Source organism: Miscanthus floridulus, chromosome 10 (assembly GCF_019320115.1).
Source record: "Miscanthus floridulus cultivar M001 chromosome 10, ASM1932011v1, whole genome shotgun sequence".
In the NCBI taxonomy this organism is placed as follows: Eukaryota; Viridiplantae; Streptophyta; class Magnoliopsida; order Poales; family Poaceae; genus Miscanthus; species Miscanthus floridulus.
Window position 1 is genome coordinate 136,564,019 of NC_089589.1, and position 22,013 is coordinate 136,586,031.

At 42.8% G+C, this 22,013-nt stretch overlaps 1 protein-coding gene and 1 long non-coding RNA gene across 2 annotated transcripts; both read left to right on the top strand.

The window, feature by feature from the left end:
* The first annotated feature begins 6,013 nt into the window (after positions 1-6,013).
* LOC136486386 (ocs element-binding factor 1-like) lies at positions 6,014-6,675 on the top strand. Its single transcript, XM_066483263.1, has one exon. It carries the CDS (start codon positions 6,014-6,016, stop codon positions 6,626-6,628), a length of 615 nt encoding a protein of 204 aa, XP_066339360.1. The 3' UTR covers positions 6,629-6,675.
* A 13,183-nt stretch (positions 6,676-19,858) lies between these two features.
* On the top strand, positions 19,859-21,588 carry LOC136485805 (uncharacterized). Its single transcript, XR_010766559.1, has 2 exons — positions 19,859-20,686; positions 21,251-21,588. It is a non-coding gene; the product is annotated as an uncharacterized lncRNA (long non-coding RNA).
* Positions 21,589-22,013: the final 425 nt, after the last annotated feature.

Consider the following 22,013-nt stretch of genomic DNA (forward strand, 5'->3'; position numbering starts at 1 on the left):
GACTCTCCTCCAAGATGGTGTGGAGGGATGCCCTAGGGTGCCGGCTAACATGGAGCATGTTGACGGCCGCGCGAAGGCTGGTCGGCGAACTAGTTCACGAAAGGATGAGCATCTCCCACCTGGTCGGCGAATTTGACCCTTAGGGCATCTTGGAAAGTGGCGGCGACATTGGCGAGCCCAAAGGGCAGAGCCATAACTCCTGGAATATTCCGAGCAGCCTCCGGGAGGTGTAGATTGGTGGGTGGTCGGCGCTGAACAAGGGTGTCTAGAGCCGATTCGGTGATGGAGAGGCAATCGGTGAGCTTGTGACCAACCTGATCAATGGATGCGATCAGATCGTTGCTGTTGATCCGTCTCCTCTAGTAGCGAGGAAGCAGGCAGCAGGTTGTTGATGAAGGCGACCTCGGAAGTGGTTCCAAGATCAGATCTACAGTCGTAGGTGCGGGGGTGATCGGCGCAGAATCAATCTGCACCGGCTCAAGGAGCTCTCTGACTCCATCAGCATTGATGATCCACGAGATCGATCCGACCATGAAGATCTGGCCAGGCTGCGGGAGGGATGAAGAGCCTATGGAAAAACCATCTTGTTCGACAAGGAAAACAGCACGCACAGCCCCTACCTGGCACGCCAACTATCGACAGAATATCATCGACAATCCTCCGAGGGGTATCCCACGAAGGTAGATTGATCGGCAGGGGAGCGTGAGATCAAGAATAAGAAGGCAACAGAGACACATGAGTTAGACAGGTTCAGGCCGTCAGTATGACATAATACCCTACTCCTGTGGTCTGTTTGTTTGTATTAGCTATCGTATGATATTGCGTGTGTTTGGAGGGGTCCCTGCCCGCCTTATATAGTCCGGGGAGCAGGGTTACAAGTCAGTTAGATCTAGGAGATAACCGGAAAGTAATAACTGATTACAAGAATCTAGGGATCATACATATCCTAACAGATCTTGAAGTATCTTCAGGATATCCTCCAGACGTCTTGTGGGAGGCGCCGAGCAAAGCCATGCCTCACAAGGCTTCGTCTTGTAGGCTGGGCCGCCCCTAGGGGTGCAGCCCATGGGTCTACCATGGGTATCCAGGGTCATACCCCCACACTCACATATGCACTACTTCTACACTAGGGGTAGGCGTAGAAACATGCCTTCCATCTAGATCCACCAAAAAAAAGTTTTACTCCTACACTAGGAGTGAACACAAAAACATGCTTGATAGGTTTTTCATCCACCAAATAAATATTTCAAGTTCTTGTTGATATCTCTCTCAAAGTTTTGTTACAGACAAGAGGCATAGGGCTATGCAAAAGTTATTCATAAAAAAAGAATAAAAAAGAATAAAAAAATGGACAAGTGTCTGAGATATATAAAACAATGGATACTTAGATGCCCGCCTGAAAAAAAGAGATGGATAAGATAGTCCATGTTCTCTTGCAAAATTGTTTCTAAGTTTCAAAAGAGATAAGTTTTCAAGGAGCAAAATACAATTATGTTAGCCACCATATATATCCACCATATACGTCCACACACATGCACATCTTGATTTGATTGTATGACTCAACTCTCTTTGGATCCATTGTTTGACTTTAAAATATATGCATTGCCAGTATGCTCTAGCTTTCTCCCTACCTATGAACTCCACATAAGCTTTAGTGGTAGGAAGAGAAAAGGCATAGCATCTTTATTTCCTTGGTGAGGATCCACAAATACCACATATATTGAGAGACTTGAGAGTGTCATACAATGGAATCTCTGAATTTTATTTTGAAAATTTATAAAAACTTCAGAACAATTGTAAAATAAAGAACTTGAGACATAGTGCTTGACTTGATCGTTCTGTCTTTCAATTGCTCAAGACCTAAGTGAAGGCTATGAAGCCCCATGGTTGAAGGTAATATGGGTAAGTTTGAAAGTCAGTTTAGTTTATTCTAATTTGCAGAAGATTTTTTTATTAAACACCTAAGTCCTTTTGAGGCGTGAAAACATTGTAGCAACTCTTGATCCATTACTGAGTTTAGCTTTACTTAGGGACTAGCAAAGGTTAAGTGTGGTGGAGCTTGTTGACGGTCATTAACGCCAATTATAAACCGTCAACATATCATGCATATGTACTTAATTCCATCACCAAACATAGGTATAGGGGTTTAAACTAATGAATTCCACGAGCTTTTTGTAAATATTTGTATGCAGGAGGATTTATCCAAAAAATAGCTCCCGAGACCACTATCATACACTCCAAACAAGCAAACCGACGACAACAATTGATTCAACCCGCGACAACTGCGAAAGACAACTCTAGAAGGTTCCAGAAGACACCACGCCGAAGCTTGGGCCGAATGGCCACAATAGTGGGCCAACCGACCCACTAGGGAGGCCGTCCGGCCTGCTCTGGAGCCCGCTCGACCTCCGCTGCCTCATATGCGTTTCCAAGATCAACACTGTTGATTTTAAGGCGGTTATAGGTCGGTTCATCCAACGGTGATCGAGGGAGTTGACGCGGACCGATGATGTGGCGATTCCTTGCCCTCTACTCCACCTCGATTCCTTGTCTCCTACTCCACCTCAGGCCTATATATAGCAGCCCCTACCGCCCTCCCTAGAGCCTTCCTAAAACCCTAATTCATATTCTCCTCATCAGGATCAGAGCCAGCTCTCAAGATGTAGAAGTAGAATAGCTCTAGTTGAGAGTTAGGGAGAGTTGAGCCATGCTCAAGTTCTGGAGATATCTTCGGAGGTCGGGTATACCTTTGTATCTTACTTTTGCAAGACATATGCTTTAATATAGTTATCTTCTCTATCTACTTGTATGCCTTTTATATGTATGGTTAGTATAGTTTTCATACCTTAGCATTGGATCTTCGCTCGCATCGAGTGCTCTAGTTGTAGATCATGACTAAAGTAGTAATCGATTGGCTTGACATGGTGTCTAGTCTATAGGTTACCTGAGATGGCAACCAACCCTACGGATAGCTGTGGTAGCCCCAGGTGGTGACAGCCCTGATGGCCGACATAGTCCACCACGTTTTGGTTGGTGTTTGTAGGACCATAGTCGGAGCTTCCTAGTCCCTTTCTCATCCCTTTCTGTGACTAATGTTCCAATGTCCCAAAGTGCTATTGTGTATGATCGCTATATCTATCCATGAATTAGTTATACCTTATAGAACCAAAGTAATAGAGAAGTACTTAGAAACCTTGAACTCACCCGTTGTCCTCTCAATTTAGCTAGACTGCTCATTTATATACCATGATATTCTCCTATGTGTGTTATTACTCATAACTCTTATCATAAACAACACTTACCCCCACTTTAGTTTAGTTAGTATACAAGTTAGTAGATACATGATAGTGAAGTATCAACTTCTTTAACCATTGTTTCCCTGTGGATAAATACGATACTCTGGAATACTCCCGGGTGAAAGCTACAACGGTATCCGTGATCTTGCAGATTTATCTGTGTGCGTTTAAAAATACCAACTGACGCGCTTAACCAACGAGGAGCATTGGGATGCCTCCCACCGCGCCAGCAACATCCATATTCTTGAGGATCTAAAATAGAGAAAAGGAAATAAATAAAACAGGAATAGAGTCGGTTTAGGAAACAAAGATTGGATAGGATTTAGAGAAGTCCAAATCTATAAGGACTTTCCTCGTTAGTTTGTGGAGATACAGGACCTTGCGGACTATAAATATAGGAGCATTGTAACCATTGTAATCTAAGAAAGAAATAGCTTCGGCTTTCCCCTATCCCATCTCTCCTGTGCCTCCCTCACCATGCCGTCGCCCCATCTCCTCACCCTGTGCCATCGCCCACGCCCCTGTCCTAGCCGCCAGCCCCCTCCCAGGGTTGGACTGTCACACAAATAATTGAGGTTAATAAAATACTAAGCGAAAGGATTGATGGAAAACAAAACAAACATTTTTTGGCAATGTGGTCACTCACCAACAGAATCTTATTAAGTGAATGATTTTTTTTAATATAAGGATCAATCGAGGGACTCGGACCTTACAAAAAGAAAGAAAGAAAGATGCACAACATATACATCTTGTTGCAGTGCAGTACCAGGTCTTGCAATGCGCGCATCTTTTTATTGTCCTTGTGTTTCGACCGATAACATGGCCACCGCAGTCTGGCCACGAGCTTGTCCTCATCCGTTTCATTCCGCTCAAGCATCCCATGCATGACACTAGGTCTAGACGCATGAATAATTATGCGAAGTTGGTAGTCTCCATGGCCTGTCGGTGCCAGAGTTCAGCTCGCACCTTTTTTGACGCTCCTCCTCCTAAGGAAGAAGTCATGGCGCCTGGCTAGGAGAAGCTGCTGCTGCTGAGCACTCACAGTTGATTTGTCGCCGCACTGTCGGATCTTCCATCATGTAAATGCGGAGAGAGACGAAAGGCGCCTCAACTTGTCAACCATCAAGGTCACCAAGCCACGGAGATGCAAAGGTGATAGATAGAGTCCGAGACACTAACTCTCACCACGTACACGAACAAAACTAGCCAATTTTTTTTTTCTGAACACGCAAACCAAAGCAGAATATAAACTGGACTCACGCGTGACAAAAATCAGACTTGCACGACCACAGGGACACCAGACTTTCACCAAGTTAGTCAGTTGTATAATAAGGGCGCGTTTAGTTGCCCCCAAAGGTGGCGCCGCCTGAAATTAGTTGGCACTGTAGCGCAATGTAGCATTTCATTTGTATTTGGTAATAATTGTCCAATCGTTAACTAATTAGGTTCAAAACGTTCGTCTTGCAAAGTACAACCAAACTGTGCAATTAGTTTTTGATTTCGTCAACATTTAGTACTCCATATATATACCGTAATTTTGATATGACGGACAATCTTCTTTTTGCATAGTGCCAAAGTTTAGATTCTGAGACAACTAAACAAGGGCTAAGGGAGAGGTCGCCGAAAACAAATATGCTCAAACTTTGGCCCTTTAATATTAATTAAGGTGTAGATAGAAGATATAGATAAGATAGGTATAGGTGCAGAAAACGTGGGAAGGCAGATGAGCTGCACGGACTGAGGGCCTGTTCGGCAGGACTGAAAAATACTGTTTCGGCTGATTATTGTGAGAGAAAAATACTGTTCTGGCAGGACGTGAACAGTGATTCTGTAAGAGGAAAAACAAGCCAGCCGGCTGGCTTTAAGCCAGCCGAACACGCCCTGAGAGGGGACACGCGGGACTTGCCGTACGTGCAGCGAGCACAGCCTCGCGCTCACGCTTGTCATTTGTGAAGGATCGGGGCCTGTTCGGCAGGACTGAAAAATACTGTTCTGGCTGATTGTTGTGAGAGAAAAATACTGTTCTGACAGGACATGAATAATGATTTTGTGAGAGAAAAATCGAGTCAACCAGCTGGCAATAAGCCAGCCGAACAGCCTCCGGAGTAGTTAGGCGTGGCGTGCGCTCATAGGGGCTAAAGCACACATAAACAGTGCCTACTGCATTGTCAGTCCTCCATTTATTCCTCGGATTGGACGAGCGAGGCCTTGTCTAGTCGGCCGAAATTTAGGAATTTGACTACAGTAGTATTTTCGTTTTTATTTAGCAATTAGTATTTAATTATGGACTAATTAGGCTTAAAACGTTCGTCTTACGATTTTCAACCAAACTGTGCAATTAGTTTTTTTCGTCTACATTTAGTGCTCCATGCACGTATCGTAAGATTTGATGTGATGGATACTGTAGCACTTGTTAGGAAAAGTTTTTGAAACTAAACAAGACCGGAGTATCATCACCAACCAACATTGTATTAGACCACACCAACAATAAACAGCATGTTCAGTTGGCTAGTTCGTATCATTGCTGATGTGTGAAGAAGTATTATTGGCTGACTTATATGAAAAAAAAAAATACTATTTCAATTAAAAATTTAGAATCATTTACGATGGGCCACGACCGAACAAGAGGGCGACCACACCAAACTTCCGTTCTCCCTCCTATAAATACTGCAGCCTTCCCACTACTACCACCCCGTCAAAAAAAAAGATCATATCATATGGCCTTCTCAGGGCGCATGACCTGCATCGACATGCAGGTCCTCTTCCCCGCGATGGTAGTACAGCATGTCGGGTTCGGATCCGACCCCACAGATGGACCACTACTCCCAACCCAGCATCCTGTGACTGCGGCAGCGGCAGCGGCGGTGGTGGCGTCCGGGCCTGAGTTCGACCGCGCCGCGGCGGAGTGCGTCGAGGAGAGAAGGTTCCGGCGGAGGAGAGCGAACCGAGAGTCCGCGCGGCGGTCCCGCGCGCGGAAGCGGTGCCACCTCGACGAGCTCCGGGACAGCGTGGCGCTCCTGGAGCGCGAGAATCGTGACCTGGCGGCGCACGCGGAGGCCGCGCGCGCTAGGCTCGTCCCAGCCATGCTCGCCAACGCCGCGTTGCGCGCCGAGGCCGCCGCGCTGTCCCGTCAGCTCGCGGCCGCCAGCCAAGCTCTCGTCCTCGGCCGTCTGTACAACGCCCGGGCCGATGCTGCTGTCAGCGTCGACGACGACGTCGGCGACTGCTGCCTGGTCCGGGCCACGGACATGGAGGAGATGATTGCCTCGCTGATCGCGGAGCCGCCGCAGGAGCTGCACCTGCACTGCATGCGGAATCCTGAGATCATGTAGATAGAGATTGTTGGATACTAATCCGGGCAGGCATGCTGCCCTGTACATACTACAACTGTCAGCTCTGCAGGTTACTCCACTCGCTTTCGTGTATAGGTTGTGCACTATACACGAAATCCTAGTGCGCGCGTCATGTACTGTAGTGTGTGTGGATCCGGTTGTGACATGTACTGTAGTGTGTGTGTTATATAATTGTGCTGGGTCATGTTCGCTTATCTTATAATCCGTCTTTTTCAGCTTGTTTTTTTGAGCCAGAACAGTATTTTTCTCTGACAACAAATCAGCCGGAACAGTGTTTCGTCTTGTTTTTTCAGCGAAGCGAACGGACCCCTAATCTTTGTACTATACTTTCCTTTGGTCCTAAGTTATAAAATATAATTTTGGCTTTTATAGATACATTATTATTGCTTCTATTAATGTATTAGACATCCAAGTGTCTAGAAAAAGCTACATATCTTAAAAAACAAAACAGTCTTATAATTGGACAACCAAGCAGGTATTGTACAAAGATGCACAGAGTTACAAAAAAAAAGTGCCGTGGTTCGCGGCACCGAAACCACCGTGTTCGATACATCTAGGACCAGCGTCCAGACTACCTTAAAAAATGGGGTCTCTACTTTTCTAAAAAGCCTCATTTTTCAATATAATTTTGATTTTATTGGTTTACAAGAAACCATGGTAGAGGATTGTGAAGTGTCCTTACTTAGGAAGTTTGATATCCATGAGGACTACCTTTCGGAATGGATTCCCTCCAACGACAGGTCTAGGGGGATTTTGGTTGCCATATGTCTTAATAGATATGATGTGGGCTCTTTCACACAAGGAGAATTTATTATTCAAATGAATCTTTGGGACTAGGAAAATAAGATTAAATGGAATCTTGTTGTGGTATATGGTCCTGCCCATGATGATCATAAGTTTGAATTTTTTTTCTGAACTTTCTAGATTTTGTGGTGCTAATGATGACCCCTATTTGATTGGTGGAGACTTTAATATTATTAGATATGCTAATGAGAAAAATTCCAATAGAGGCGTGCATAAACACTCAGGAATCTTTAATTCCATCAGTCACTTCTTTGAACTAAGACAATTAATCATGTCTGGTGGCATTTATACTTGGTTTCTAATAGTTGGGAAAATGCTTTCCCTCTTGCCGTGGTTAGCAAACTTCCAAGGGAAATCTCTGATCACAACCCCCAATTTTATCTATTGGGGCACCTAGAGACAGGGCCTCCATACAATTTAAGTTTGATTTGAACTGGTTCAACAATCATGAGTTCTTCTTGCTAGTTGAGAAACTTTGGTGCAAACCTAGTAAAGCTAAAACTGCATTGGATATGATTCTGCTAAAATTGAAATTGTTCGAACAATCTTTTAAAGGTTGGGGGCATAATCAACAAGGAGAAGCTAGAAAACTCAGTAAAGAGTTGCATATTGAATTAATTGCTTTAGAAGAGCTAGAAGAGAATGTTGGCTTATCAAGCGAGCAAGTGATTTGAAAACACTGGATTATGTATGAAAATCTTAGAATGTTGGAACAAGAAGAGCTATACTGGCTCCAAACAAGTCATGAGACATGGCTTTTTAAGGGAGACAGTAATACTGAATATTTCTACAGATGTGCAAATGGTAGAAAGAGGAAGAACACTATCATAACCCTTGAGAATGATGGGATTTGCATTGAAGGGGATGATAACTTACTTAGGCATGCGTCTGAATACTATTCTGAACTATTTGGTCCAGTACCTCAACATGATATTCATATGGATCCATCCATTTGGAATGCCTCTTACAAATTATCTGAGTCAGATAATGAAACATTATGCCAACCTTTTTCTGAGTTTAAGGTTGCTCTATTCCAAATGGAGAGTAATAAAACCCCAGGCCCTGACAAAATTCCCATTGAGATTTTTCAGAAATGTTGGCACAATGTTAAAACTGACATTGTGCAGTTATTTGAAGAATTTCATTGTAACAAAGCTGATTAAAGTAAGCGCAGACAGATGATGCATGTCAAGGTTAAATTGGGCAAAGTACTTGTTGATACTTCTTAACAACTATTGGAGGAATTTCGCAAGCGTACAGAACTATCACGTAGCACTTCGCTCGATGAGTACCGAGTGTCGAATTTATATTTTTCCCACAGGAAGGTGGAAGGCTAGAACTTATATTAAGCTAAGAATTGCTAAGGTAGAGCCTAAGTTAATCCTAGGTAGGTAAACGAAAGTGGAAGTTGAATGTAAACTACCTAAACTAAACTACTAAATACAAGCTACACTACACATAGCTAGGTGGGAGAGCGAGCAATTTATCTTTCTAGTAACTAAGGGTAAACTAATGACTAGGAAAAATGTGATAGTACTTCAGGGCACAGCCCGCCTACCAACTAGGAGAGTTAAATAGACAAGGTCCGCAACGAGCCTTATGATTTAATAACTTTACCTATCATGGTGGAATATAGAGGATGGACAAGGCTGTCACCACTTGCCACCTACCACAATCTATCCGGAGGCCTAGCCATATCCACAGGTAATCTATAGCCTAAGCACCACGCTTAATCTACAAGCTTACTACTTCGATCTAAGCTCCAATGAAATGAGATCAAAGCACCCTAACTAGACGGTCAACCGGTACTAACGAAAGACTACTAATTAAGAGATAACCTATGCTACTAATGCCAAGCAATAAGCACCTGATCTCACTAATGATGAACACTAATGAACTAGAACTTAAGTAAAGAGGGTACTTGTAGGCAGCAGGGAGGCCGGTGGCTGAAGGGGGGCACCGGGCGGCGGCTAGGGGGCGCCGCCCGGCCCTAGGATGCACCGCCATTGCATCCTATGGTGTTTGTTGGCTCCCAAAGGCGGTTACCAAGATAGCACATATAGAGATTTGGACAGGAGGTCGGTTCCATGGTCGGTTGGAGCCTCCCAAGCCTATGACGGTGGACCCAGAGATCCATGGCCTCTTCATCGTGACCATCGGTGCAAATCGACTTAAATCAATGCATGGGAGGGCTTGTGGAGCAGCTCTCACGGATCGGTGAAGTGGCAAGTGCCAAGGTGGCACTTGGGGGGCCGGGCAGCGCTGCCAAGTGGGTCCAAGGCACCCTGTCATGTCCACTTGCTCCATGTGTCCATATTTGTCACCAATTTGGCCTATTTTTGCTCCAATTTCCTACATACAAATAATTATACAAGCACAAGTGGAACTAGGTGAGTTTTAAACATAATTCTACACATGTGATGATGATTTACCTTACTTTGCCATGCTTTTGGGTGGAATGTTGATGGTCAAAACGGGTGTTAGTGACCATCAACAGTGCTCATCATTATTAAAGCTATTATATGCTTTAGGCGTCGACATTGTTTTTCTAGTGACTAGTTGGATTGGCCGTTGATTCCATGGGTGGTTCCACGCCCACATGGTCACAATCTTTAATTTATGGACCAATGGCTTTGGGATGGCCTCTATCAACATAAACATAAAGTGTTTTTTCTAGCTTCTCATCACAGATAGACTAAGCACAAGGAATATTCAAACAAGGTGAAACATGCACTTACCCTCCTACAGCTATGTTTTGTGTAATCAAGATATGGAACGGAAGAGACCATACAACACCTCTTCCTCAGGTGCCAATTCTCGCAAAGCAGTGCTGGGAGACTATCAACCTAGTCATATCACCCTTATGCATACTTTTCTAAAATCACAATTTACCTCAAAGACAAATCAGAGTGGCTAGCGCCCGGACGTCCAGAGCCTACCCCCTGTCTCGGGGATTGTCGCGGGTTCATAACCATAGCGAGCATCATAGTTGTTCGTTGGAGGTTGATGTGTGGGTCTCCGGTGGCTCAGATACTCAAAACATGGAAGGGACACAACTAGGTTTATCCTGGATCAGGCTTCTGAGCCGTACGTCTAGCGTATAGTAATCTTGTGTTAGGAATGCCCAAAAGGGGATTATAGTGGTGGAAATCGAAAGCGATTTGTAGGGGAACGCTCGATGTTATCCTAGAGTTTGTCGGTATTCTTCTTCACTCCCTCCTCCCTAGAATGAGTCGTTGAGTAAGATCTCTCACTGATTTTGGTCCGATCCTCCACCTGAAAAATTGGGCCAATCCCCCTCCAAGCGGAGCCGTGCCGCCCCTTATATTCTGAGGAGGGCATGGTGTACAAGGTTTGTTTCTAGTCTATGGTCCATATGGCGGGTGCATGCATCCTCTACTGTGGTGTTTGTATACGTTGTTTTGTCGTGTAAGTGGGAGCCGGCAGTGACACAACCGCCCCCTGACGCCACTGCCAACATTCTGGCGCTTGACTATTAGAGGTTGCCTGCTACGGCATGGCCTCTCCCATGGTGAGCCTTCTCGAGGCTTTCTAGGTCAACAAGGAGCCTCTGCATAGAAGTGCTGACAAGTGGGCCCTGGTTCCCATCTTGGCTTGGAGCTGGTGGAGCCCCTTGTCTTATTGTGTCACGCCCGTTTTGTGACCCTACCGAGAGATTGGCAGACAAGGCCTCACATCCGTTGAACAAGTAGATGGTGTAGCATCTCCGTACTTGAGAGGCTCTGAGTGTATGATGGGTTTTGGAGCTGCATCCTAGCCCATCGCTCAAGGAGCTAGTTGCCGCCCGGGTACTGGCCCAAGCAGGTGCTGAGTGGAGGTCAGGCTTAGGCCGCAATCGTTCAGTAGCCCATGGCTGCCGTGCCTGACCCCCAAGCCTTGAGCTACGATTGTGAGCTTGCTTGGGCTCATGTTGACTTTTCCTAGCGGGTACGCATGACCATACCCTATGGGTATAGCTCCTGAGCGATCGGTGGGATCGGTCTGTGGGTTCATCGGTCGGCTTCCTATTTCCTGGAGACTTAATATACCCCTATGTTAGACTCCGGTTAGGAGCCCTTGAGTCCTTCATGGCCTTCCATGTCGCGTTCGGGATGGCAACGAGGGGCTCTACCTGATGTTTGCTGAACGGGTCGACCGAGTATGATGAGTCTTGGAGCTTTTTTATCAGACGCCCCTTTGAGGGCGTCCGAGGCATCATGCGTGGCTTCTCAGCCAGGCAAATACTAGGATCGAGTGTTACGTGGGGAGGCCTGAGCAAGGGCCTGGCTGACCCATCGGGGAACCACTAGCACTGAGCCTGCATGAGGCACCCTGCTTACCTTGGCCAACTATGGGTTCGAGCGACAGGGCTTTAGGGCCCTAGTAGGTTGTTGCCATTCTATCGCTCGATGACCCACACCCATCTAAGGGTTCAAGGACAGGCCTCATTGGGTTAGACCCACACCTTGTGATGGCCAGGAGTGCTCTATGTGCCATAGGGTTTGGTGTCCCTCGGTGCTCATTGCTCTTATTTATTCTATGTTCGGGAGCGGTCACGGGCCACCCATCAGTCGGACCCCAAATTCCCAGTGGAGGCGCTGGCATAGCCCTGAGCCCGTTGTGGGACCGATTTGTTAGCTAGTGGAGCAGTTTCTCCACACGCGTCCTTCCCACTGACACACAGTGTAGTCTTTTGATATTCTTCGCTCGTTGTGCCTCGAGATCCATGAGGGGGGAACCGCCACGCCACGCAGTGACAATCCAAGGGTCGGGAAGCTATGACGTTTTGCTCTTTCCGGCGGGCGAATCATGACGAATGGTCAAGCACTTCATCTATGGTCTGCCGCAGCCACGTGGGCGCGCTGCCACGATGGTTTCATACCGTAGCGACCTTACAGCCATCTTGGTTGTTCCTGCATAACAAGACCATTTTCTGAATAATCAGCTCCCGCAAGTCGTGCTTGTGTGAGTTGTTCCCTCGTTGGGGTGGGCTGTACGACAACGGCTTCAGTGGCTTAGAGTGCCGCACCCGTGCTGGTAGCAGGTAAGTATGTGGGAACCCCAGGTATCCAGTAGCCCAGTCCTTGGTCTCAGGCCTCTGGGTGGTCATTCTTGACTTCTGGATCGAGCTGCTTGCTTGGTTTTTGATCCTGTTTTGCCAGGCTCGGGGGCTCGCTGCCTTCCTCGGTGGATCACCACAAGTAGCTCGAGGTTGGTACTCGAACATCATTCGTGAGGACGGCCGGTCTGCCCTAGGGCATTCCGGCTTCGGCCACTTGTCCCCATACAGGATCACTATCTTATCAACATCTATTAACTCGACTTGGGTTATTTCTTGATCCACGTTGGTTTCAATAATTAAAAACATTTAAATTTTAAAATATAAGAAATTCAAAAAAAATTGGGACTATAAATGATTTCAAGTGAAATAGTCATCAACTATGAAATTATAGATCTAATCAAGATCTACAATTATAGTGTTAGTAATTTCTTCATTCGATTTTGTTCAAACAATTCAAAAGTTTTGAATTTCAAAATATGAGAACTTCAAATAAATTTTTGGGACTGTGATTGATTTCAAATGAATAAGTCATCAAACTAGAAAGTAATATATGTCATCGAGACCTACAAGTTTGAATTTTTTTAATTTTTGCATCCGAATTCATTCCAATAATTCAAAAAAAAAGAATTTTGAAATATCTGAAATTCAACCATAATTTTGTATTGTAAATGATTACAAATGAAAAAGCCATCAACTATAAACTTGTATGTGTCATCAGGATTTACAAGTTTGGTTTTGGTTATTTCTCCATACGAATTCTTTCAAACATTTCAAATTTTTTGAATTTCCAAATATGCGGACTTCAAACAAAATTTTGGTACCATAAATGATTTCAAATGAAAAGGTCATCTACAAAGTTGTATATCTATTTGAGATCTACAACTTAGGTTTTGGTCATTTCTCCACCTAAGTTCGTTCAAATAATCCAAAACAATAAATTTTAAAATATGAGAACTTCAAACATGTCGATTATATTTTAAATAAATTCAGCATATTCAGAACAAAAAGATCCAATATATAAATGCAATTATAGGCAATGGTTCAAGGGTTAAAAATGGACTTAATCCAATTTGGAAACGAACGAACTTTCCAGATAATGGCCTTGACCTGCCTTCGGCCGGAGGGCTCCACAGAGTATAGCAGGCCAGTCCGAGCTTCACCCCACCCAATTGAGAAGGCCTGATGTGGACCCAAAGTAGTGCATGTCCACCATCGTAGCTTGAATGGCCCATTTGCTTTCCGGCCTCCTTAATTGTGAAGGTAAAGTGATTATCGTACCTTGAGTGGACGTGCACTACTTTGGGTAAATTAAGTGATTGTAGCTTAACTGCCCCCAAAGTTGTGTAAGTAAAGTGATTATTCCCATGTTATCCAAGTTGTAAAAGCAAAGCGACACTATCGTATCTTGATTGGACCATTTGCTTTTACTCTCCATCGGTCACTATGCATTGTGCACACCCTCTCCTTCTGTATAAGCCACTAGAACACACTGCCAGCAAATCTATACTAGCAACTACTCTGTGGATTTATGTTTTTTTTTCTGAAAGTACATTCTGAGATAAATCTACACACATGATCATCAAGTTCCTAATTGGTGTAAGAACCTTTTTAAAGGAAATTATAGCTTTTTAGGAGCTTGATGTGTCAAAGCTTTGCGAAAGCACAAGCATTTGCAAACCCAAGGGAATGCCGAACATTTAGTGGTGTTTGGTTGATAGTTTCTGTGCGTGTGCTCTTCCCGTTTTTGTGCATGCTGCCTTTGCTGTGGCTAGGCTGTTTGGTCGATGGTTTCTGTCACTATGTAAAAAATGTTTTTTTTAGCAACGGGATAAATTTTTTGTAGGGGCGGCTGGTGATAGAGCCGCCCCTATAAATGGTTGCCAAATGAGCCGCCCTTACAAATGAATTTGTAGGGGCGGACGGTGTTATCAGCCGCCCCTACAAATGGCCCGATTTGTAGGGGCGGCTCAATATCCAGCCGTCTCTACAAATGGACGCCGAATATTAAAAAGTAAGCACTAAAATTCAAATTTTGTAAACGACCTAGGATGGAGAAACAACCAAAATAAAAGTTGTAGATCTCGAAAAGTTATGAAACTTTGTAGATAACAATTTTTTCAGTTGAGATCATTTACTACTTGAAAAGGACTGTTTGAAATTATTGTTCCCGTTTTGTCCTCTAATTTGGAGTCAATTCTTAAAACTGGTCTAGTTTTCGCATACGAACTCCGTTTTCGACGTTCCATATATGCAAATCGATCAGAAAAAATTTTGGATCCGTCCATCCCCCGCCATGCTGGGGTTCGAAAAATTTATATTGGTCAAAAAATGGTCACAAGATCATCTTTTCTTGGTCACAAGCTTTTTGTCGATTTTGAGCACGTCTTCTAAAATTTCCATAGGCCACGTCTTTCACTTGTTTGAGCTCATATTTTCTGTGGTTACTTCTTTTGTGCTCCTAAGTGAAGGAAAAATATAAAAAAATAAAATAAAAAAATCAAAATTTCCCAAAAAAACAACATCCAAAAAATAGAAAAAAAGAGAGGGGCAAAAGAGGAACAATACACATAGAGAAGGTCAAACATTATTTTGGAACACTAATTGATTTCAGATGAAAAAATCATGAACATAGAAGTTGCAGAACTTATCAAGATCTACAAGTTTTATTTTGGTCATTTCTTCATCCGATAAAGTGGTAATAACATTGTTCACAAAATTTACATATCTCTCTTATAGTTTCATAAACAATAAGAGGGATATATAACATTTGTGAACAATGTTACTACCACTATGTCGGATGAATAAATGATCAAAATAGAAGTTGTAGATCTCGGAAAATTATGAAACTCTATAGTTGACAACTTTTTAATTTGAAATCATAGTCAAGGAAAATTACGTTTGAATTTCTAAAATTTGAAATTTAAATTTTGTAAACGACCTAGGATGGAGAAACAACCAAAATAAAAGTTGTAGATCTTGATAAGTTATGAAACTTTGTAGTTGATAACTTTTTGATTTGAAATCATCTTGTCAAGAAAAACTACGTTTGAATTTCCAAAATTTTGAAATTTGAATTTTTTAAACGACCTCGGATGGACAAACAGTAAAAATGAAAGTTGTAGATCTTGAAAAGTTATGAAACTTTGTACTTGATAACTTTCTCATTTGAAACGTTCTTGTCATGGAAAACTACGTTCGAATTTCTATTATTTGAAATTCAAATTCTATAATTGACCTCGGATGGAGAAACTACCAAATGAAAGTTGTAGATCTTGACAAGTTATAAAACTTTGTAGTTGACAAATGATTCATTTGAATTAGTTTAGGGCCTCAAACAATCAATTTATGCTCAGTTTTGTATAATACATGGGGAATCAAAATGGATTATGGACACAAGTGAATGTAAGGTGTAGTGGTAGAGGAGATGGTGTGCGAGAGAGAGGTCGTCGGTTCGAATCCCGGCCAACGCAAAGTGTGCAAAAATCGTGAAAAAATGCTGCAACCATAGAGTGAGGGTGTGTGGTTGCCGGTGGAGACCTCCTCGGTTAAAAAAAATTTGCTATTTTTTTGCCCCTTTTTTCGTTTCTAAAAATTGATTTGTAGGGGCGGCTCAATATTCAGCCGCCCCTACAAATCAGCCGCCCCTACAAATCGATTTGTAGGGGCGGCCTGGGAACCGCCCTTACAAATCAATTATTTTTAGCCACCTTTTCATAGGAGCGGCTGGCAAAACCGCCCCTACAAATCGATACCAGCCGCCCCTAAAAACCTTTTTCAACGTAGTGTGTGGCTCATAAGCTGGATGATGTTGTTTTGTGGTGAGAGAAAAAATACTGTATCATGACTAATAAGTCGGGTTGATAAGTTCAAGCATCGCTTACTGGAGCCACAGCAGGAGAAGCCCTCTCAAACAAAGCTTGAGATGGACAAGTGCTACAACTATTACTTCTGGTAGCTTATACTCTTCCGGTCATTAAATGCAATTCTAGAATATATATTTGTTGGAACTACCTTAAATTAGACTAAATATGGATTGTGTCAGAATATCTAACTAATAAAGAATTACTTAGCGAAAGAGCATGTAGTATAGTGGCTAGGAGTCTCGGTAGCATCTTAGGTCCTGGGTTCAACTCTATGTGGGAGGGAATTATGCTGGATTCAGCGAAACGCTTGTGGTGACTTTGTCAATCTCGAGGATTTACCGGCCCAGTCTTCGAAGATGCTCATAGGGTTAAGGTTTACATTCATGCGTTCATAGATGTGAGTATGCGTGCACTGTGAGTGTCTTTATTGTACTATATAATTCACAATAAAATAATAAAGAATTACTTATATTAAATTTTATGTTTTCTTTTTGTTTATTTTCTAACATAATAGACATAATAGATACTCTTCAGCCTATATCAGGTTTTCATAAACTTATTAATTTCTATTCTGTTGAGGTATTAATCTATATATTTTTATATTCATATTTTTAGTTTTCTTTGCATGGCACCTATATATATATTTTAAATATGCAATTACATTGAAACCTTAACATTAATCACCATGTACTTAAAACTGACGCCAGTTGTTCTTATGTGACAGTGACATCACTTCTCCCGCAGCAGCTTTAGGGGCGGGTGCACACACTCTCTAGGGACGGTTGGGCCAGCCACCCCTACCCATCCGTCTTTAGAAATTAATTATCTGTATGGGCGGCTATGCAGCATGCGCCCACGGTCACTACAAGAAATGTGTGGTTTTTTGACGTATTTAGCATGACAACATGTCAGAATGTCATTATATCATCCGGTTTATGACATTCTGTTTTAGGCACTTCGACTTAGTGACAATAAAAAGTTGTATGTCACAAAAAACGTCATATAGCTAGTCCAATTCCATCCAGTGACAATATTTGATACGTCATAGAGGCATTTTCTACGTCACAAAGTCTAATTTATAAATGGCATCAACCTATGACAAAGTTTGTGTGTCAAAGTAATTTGTTAATTTTTTTAAACATTGTTGTCCATGTTGGCATGTTTCACAGCCATGTGATTAGGTAGGTACATATTCTTTTTTATTTTAATTGTTTTTTTCAACATATTTTAGTCCACTGTTGTCTATATTTCACGGCCGACGTAATTAAATGTGGCGCTTTATTTTATATATGCCTAATCACTACAATAGAAAAAATAAGCAAAGTGACACATATTATCTTGGAGAAAAAAAATACATTTCAAAAATTTATGAGCAAGGGTGCTCAAACCTAGGATAAGACAAAATAAAAGCAAGAGTCTTACCATTGGGCTACAAAGAAGTTTCAATTATCTTTTGCAGTTCATTCTATATTATAGTTTGTATAGAAGCGAATTGACTTACGCTCTGGAGCACAGGCGCCGAAAACTGACTGCGGCCATACACGCATACGAATAAAACTGAAACATGTGGTTCTGTTTTTATATAAAAAAAGAAGCAAAAATTAAGCCAAAATGGAATTAAAAAATGCCTCTCTTGAGCCTAATTTTTTTTTTCTCTTGTCCAGAAATTAGAAGACCTCCTCTCTTTCTCTGGGGCCTAAACCACCCTCCTCTCTTCTTTTTGCAAGCCCAGCTCGGCCCCTGAGTGGCCAGCCCAACGCCCTTCCCTTCCGGCCCGTCGACCACCTCTGGCCCAGGCTCGTCCCTTCCTCCAACCCAACTTTTTTTAGCAACTCCACAAGCCCAGCTCGTCCCCCTCCTGGCTCTTGTCGCCAAAGCGGCCTAGCCAGCCTCCCGGTTGGCCTCCCTCCCTCCCTCCCTCCCTCAGGCCCGTTCAGAAAACAAAAAAAAAAATTATCAAAACAAGTGTGGCATTGGGGAGTTCGAACCGCGCACCTTGTGGCTGAGAACAACTGGTCTCACCAGTGGTTCGGTTACGTACAACATGATTCTTCTTTTGCTTTGAATTTGTTATGTAGGAGCAAGTAAAATAGCAAAAAAACCAACCTTACCACTGCAGCTGCTAGGTCTTCATGTCCAAACTTGTTCCTTTTCTCCTTTAGTATATATACACGTACATGTTCCTCACATACGAAGAGGGCACAGTTCAGTCATGCAGAAACAAAGTCACGATGACATCATGAACGTAAACTTTTTTAAAAAAAATAAAAACACCAATACACCGTATATACTAATGCTCGGACCCTACATGTCATTCGGACATGACCTTTTCATATGAGTTTTCAGTAGAAAAATAAATTGCTTAAATACTGGAAAATCAAGAACATGAACCCAAGCTTTTCTTTTTTTAATCTATAGTCAAAATTTGTAACAAGTCTTTCTCCCTCGTGCTAACTCCAAATGAGATGATTCTTTTTTCTAAAATTTTCTAAAATCATGTTCTATCCATTTGTTGTATTCTTACCGCTATTATTTTTGTTAAACTTTCATGTAACTTTATTTTATCAATTGAAAATTTGAATTTTAAAAAATAGCAACTTCAAATAACATTTTGAAGTAGTAAGTGATTTGATCTGAAAAAGTCATGAACATAAAAGTTGTAGAATTGATCAAAATCTACAACTTTTATTTTAGTCATTTGTTCATCCGATAAAGCGATAGTAACATTGTTCATAAAATTTACATATCTCTCTCATAGTTTATGAAACCATATGAGAGAGATGTAAAATTTGTGAACAATGTTACTATCACTTTGTCGGATGAACAAATGACCAAAATAAACGTTGTAGATGTTGATGACTTCTACAACTTTGTTGTTGATGACTTTTTTCAGATGAAATCATTTACTCTTTCAAAATTTTTGTTTGAAGTAGTCATATTTTAAAATTCAAATTTTGCATTGTTCAAACAAAGTTAGATGGAGAAATGATAAAAATAAAAGTTGTAGATCTCGATGAGTTCTAAAACTTGGTAGTTGACAACTTTTCCATTTGAATTCATTATAGCCTAAAAAACTTTATTGTTGACTGCTTAAAAATCACCTAAAGCGTAGAAAATAGCAAATCACATCCAAAATTCTTAAAAATCCTAGGCAACACCTTAATTTTATATATTTGTTTATCAACTTAATTTGGTTGCGTTATTTCAATATAACAATATATCTTTCAAGAATTTACACTCATTTCTACCCTAAAGAAAATGAGAAAACATTTAAAAAAAACTCGGGCTAAGACAGCTTTAATTTAGCCCAATACTCCTGACCGTGAGATTGGCCCAAAGAATATGCAGGCCCAGCTGAAAGCTACCTCACCGTGAGCCGTTCATCTGTAGATCCAATGGTTGAGATTTGGTATGCCTCTCACAAACCCTAGTATATAAGTAGGTCCAGAGGATTCCTGTCCCTGCGCATCCATCCCCGTCTCCGCTGCTTCTCGACAGATCCCATCCGCCCCCCGAGAGCGCGGACTCCAGCAAGCCTCAAGCGCCAGGCCGCCCCGCCCCGAGTCCCGACCCCGAGCGTCGAGTGTTGTGCTGGGCTGTGGCCTCGCTGTCGCTGAGCCTCAGCTGAGCGTGTCAGCCGCGCCCCGCGTGCGCGTGGTTGCGCAGGCCGCAGGCTGCGCGCCGCCACCAGGCACTCTGCGTGCAGTTTGCTGTTGTCGTGGAAGAGGCTGCCATGGCGGCGGGCGGGGATGGCGTGGCTCGGCAGGCGGAGCTCCGCTGGATCGAGGGGAACGTCTGCTTCAAGAAGGTGCCCTCGTCGATGCAGGAGCCACCTTCTCATCCAAAGCCGCCTCCTCGTGCCCTGATGCTTGCGCCCCCATCCACGCCGCCATACATGGTTCAGGTCACGATTCTACCCCCTCCCCTGCCCTTGCTCCGGCTGTTAGCTTTTTGCCAAACTGTGACCCCGTGCTATATCCAAAGGATTTCGTGGGTGGTGGTCGCCTGATGTGCAGCCTTGCCGGTCGCTGCTCCCTGCGTCACTGCGGCGTCATGTAGCTAGATCTGGCGGGGCTCTATCTCCCGGTGTGAGCCAGCGAATCTTCTCTGTCCCTTAGCCTCTCTCTCTATCCCCTCACACGGTCCACCTTGTAGGTACCGAGATCCGGCGTGGGCAAGGGCCACAAGGCCTCCGGCGGCTCTCTGCGCGTGCGCGAACCGGACAGTGCTCAAGCGTCCTAGGCAAGTGCCTCCATTGTCGATGGCAAGCTCTTCAGCAACTGACTGACATCCGTTCGTGTTGTTCAGGTACGAGCAGTCATAACTTTCAACCTCATGCCTTTTTCCTTTGCTGAAATTGGTGCTAAGTGTGATTTATAATTCTTCTGTTGTTCCGGTACAAGTTTCTCCACCTTTTTCTTGCTTGTCGTGGATGCATATATATAGTAGAGTATTGTTGTTTCAGCAGATCGATATGATGACAGTAATTTTACTCGATGGAGAGTTTAATTTGTGAAATCCAAATTTCATTGTCATTAGACTCCTTTACTATCTATTATCCGGGCCTGCAGGTATTGGAAAGTGCTTTTAATGATTAGATTAGATATAGAAGAGGGCAGTATTTTTGCAGTGAAAATAAAGCAGCAAACACAGGCTCTAGTCTGTTGGTCGACTGTATCATTTTCCTTTCTGAAAATAAAGCAGCAAACCCTAGGCTTAGACTGTTGGTCGATAGTATGAAATTCTATTGGGATTGAAGAAAACATTCTGTTAGGACTGCATATAAGATTATGCTGCTGCTTACTGCTTCAACAATCTATTTATTCAATTTCTTGAATCAAAGTTCCAAATTTCTGACTGTTTCTATGGCAGGTTCTTTTATGCATCAAGTGCTTGTGCGGCTGTGCCTACATCTACCTTATTTGAGCGGTTGGAAACTGAGTTAGTGCTTTCTTATTATATGACTTGTGTAATTTTGATGGTGTTTTTTCGTCTGATTTTAGGAAAATCCAGAAAACTTGATTGCGCTGGTCCTTGTGTTGGAAGATATGGAAGATTCCTGCAGGTGTTTTGTACAGGAATATAGGTCTTAATAGAATAAGATGATGTTTTTGTAATTTTAGTTTTGATCATTGTTAAAATGCCACTGGATATGTAAATTATGTGTATTTGCATTGTTGATTTATTATATTGATCTCGGCCTTCGGTAATGTAAAGTGTGCTGGGCCAACATGTGATTTGTGGGCTGAAAAAAATGTGGGCTGCAAAAAAATGTTTGGGCTGAAAAAAATATATGGGCTCAATTGTGTGGGCTGAAAATTGTATGGGCTGCAACCCTAAAAAATATAAAAAACGAAAATGAATAATGGGCCAGCCAGCAACGGCCCAAAAAGTATTTGTGTCCCCTGAGTTACGTGGGCTTTAGCAGGCCAAATCAATTTTGTGACGTTTTTTTTTCTGCCATGTCAGCTGCCATGTGGCCAGGCCTAGAATTTTGTGACAATAAAGCAATATCATAAGCTTGTGACAATAAATATACAAACGTCATATGATCAATTTGTGACGCTGGTTTTTTGACGTTTGAATTTTTGTCAACTTAAAGTCATAAATCTTAAGTTGTGACAATAATTCCATA

Excerpts from the sequence above, each read along its gene's own strand:
- LOC136486386 (XM_066483263.1), top strand. The coding sequence starts at position 6,014 with ATGGCCTTCTCAGGGCGCATGACCTGCATCGACATGCAGGTCCTCTTC.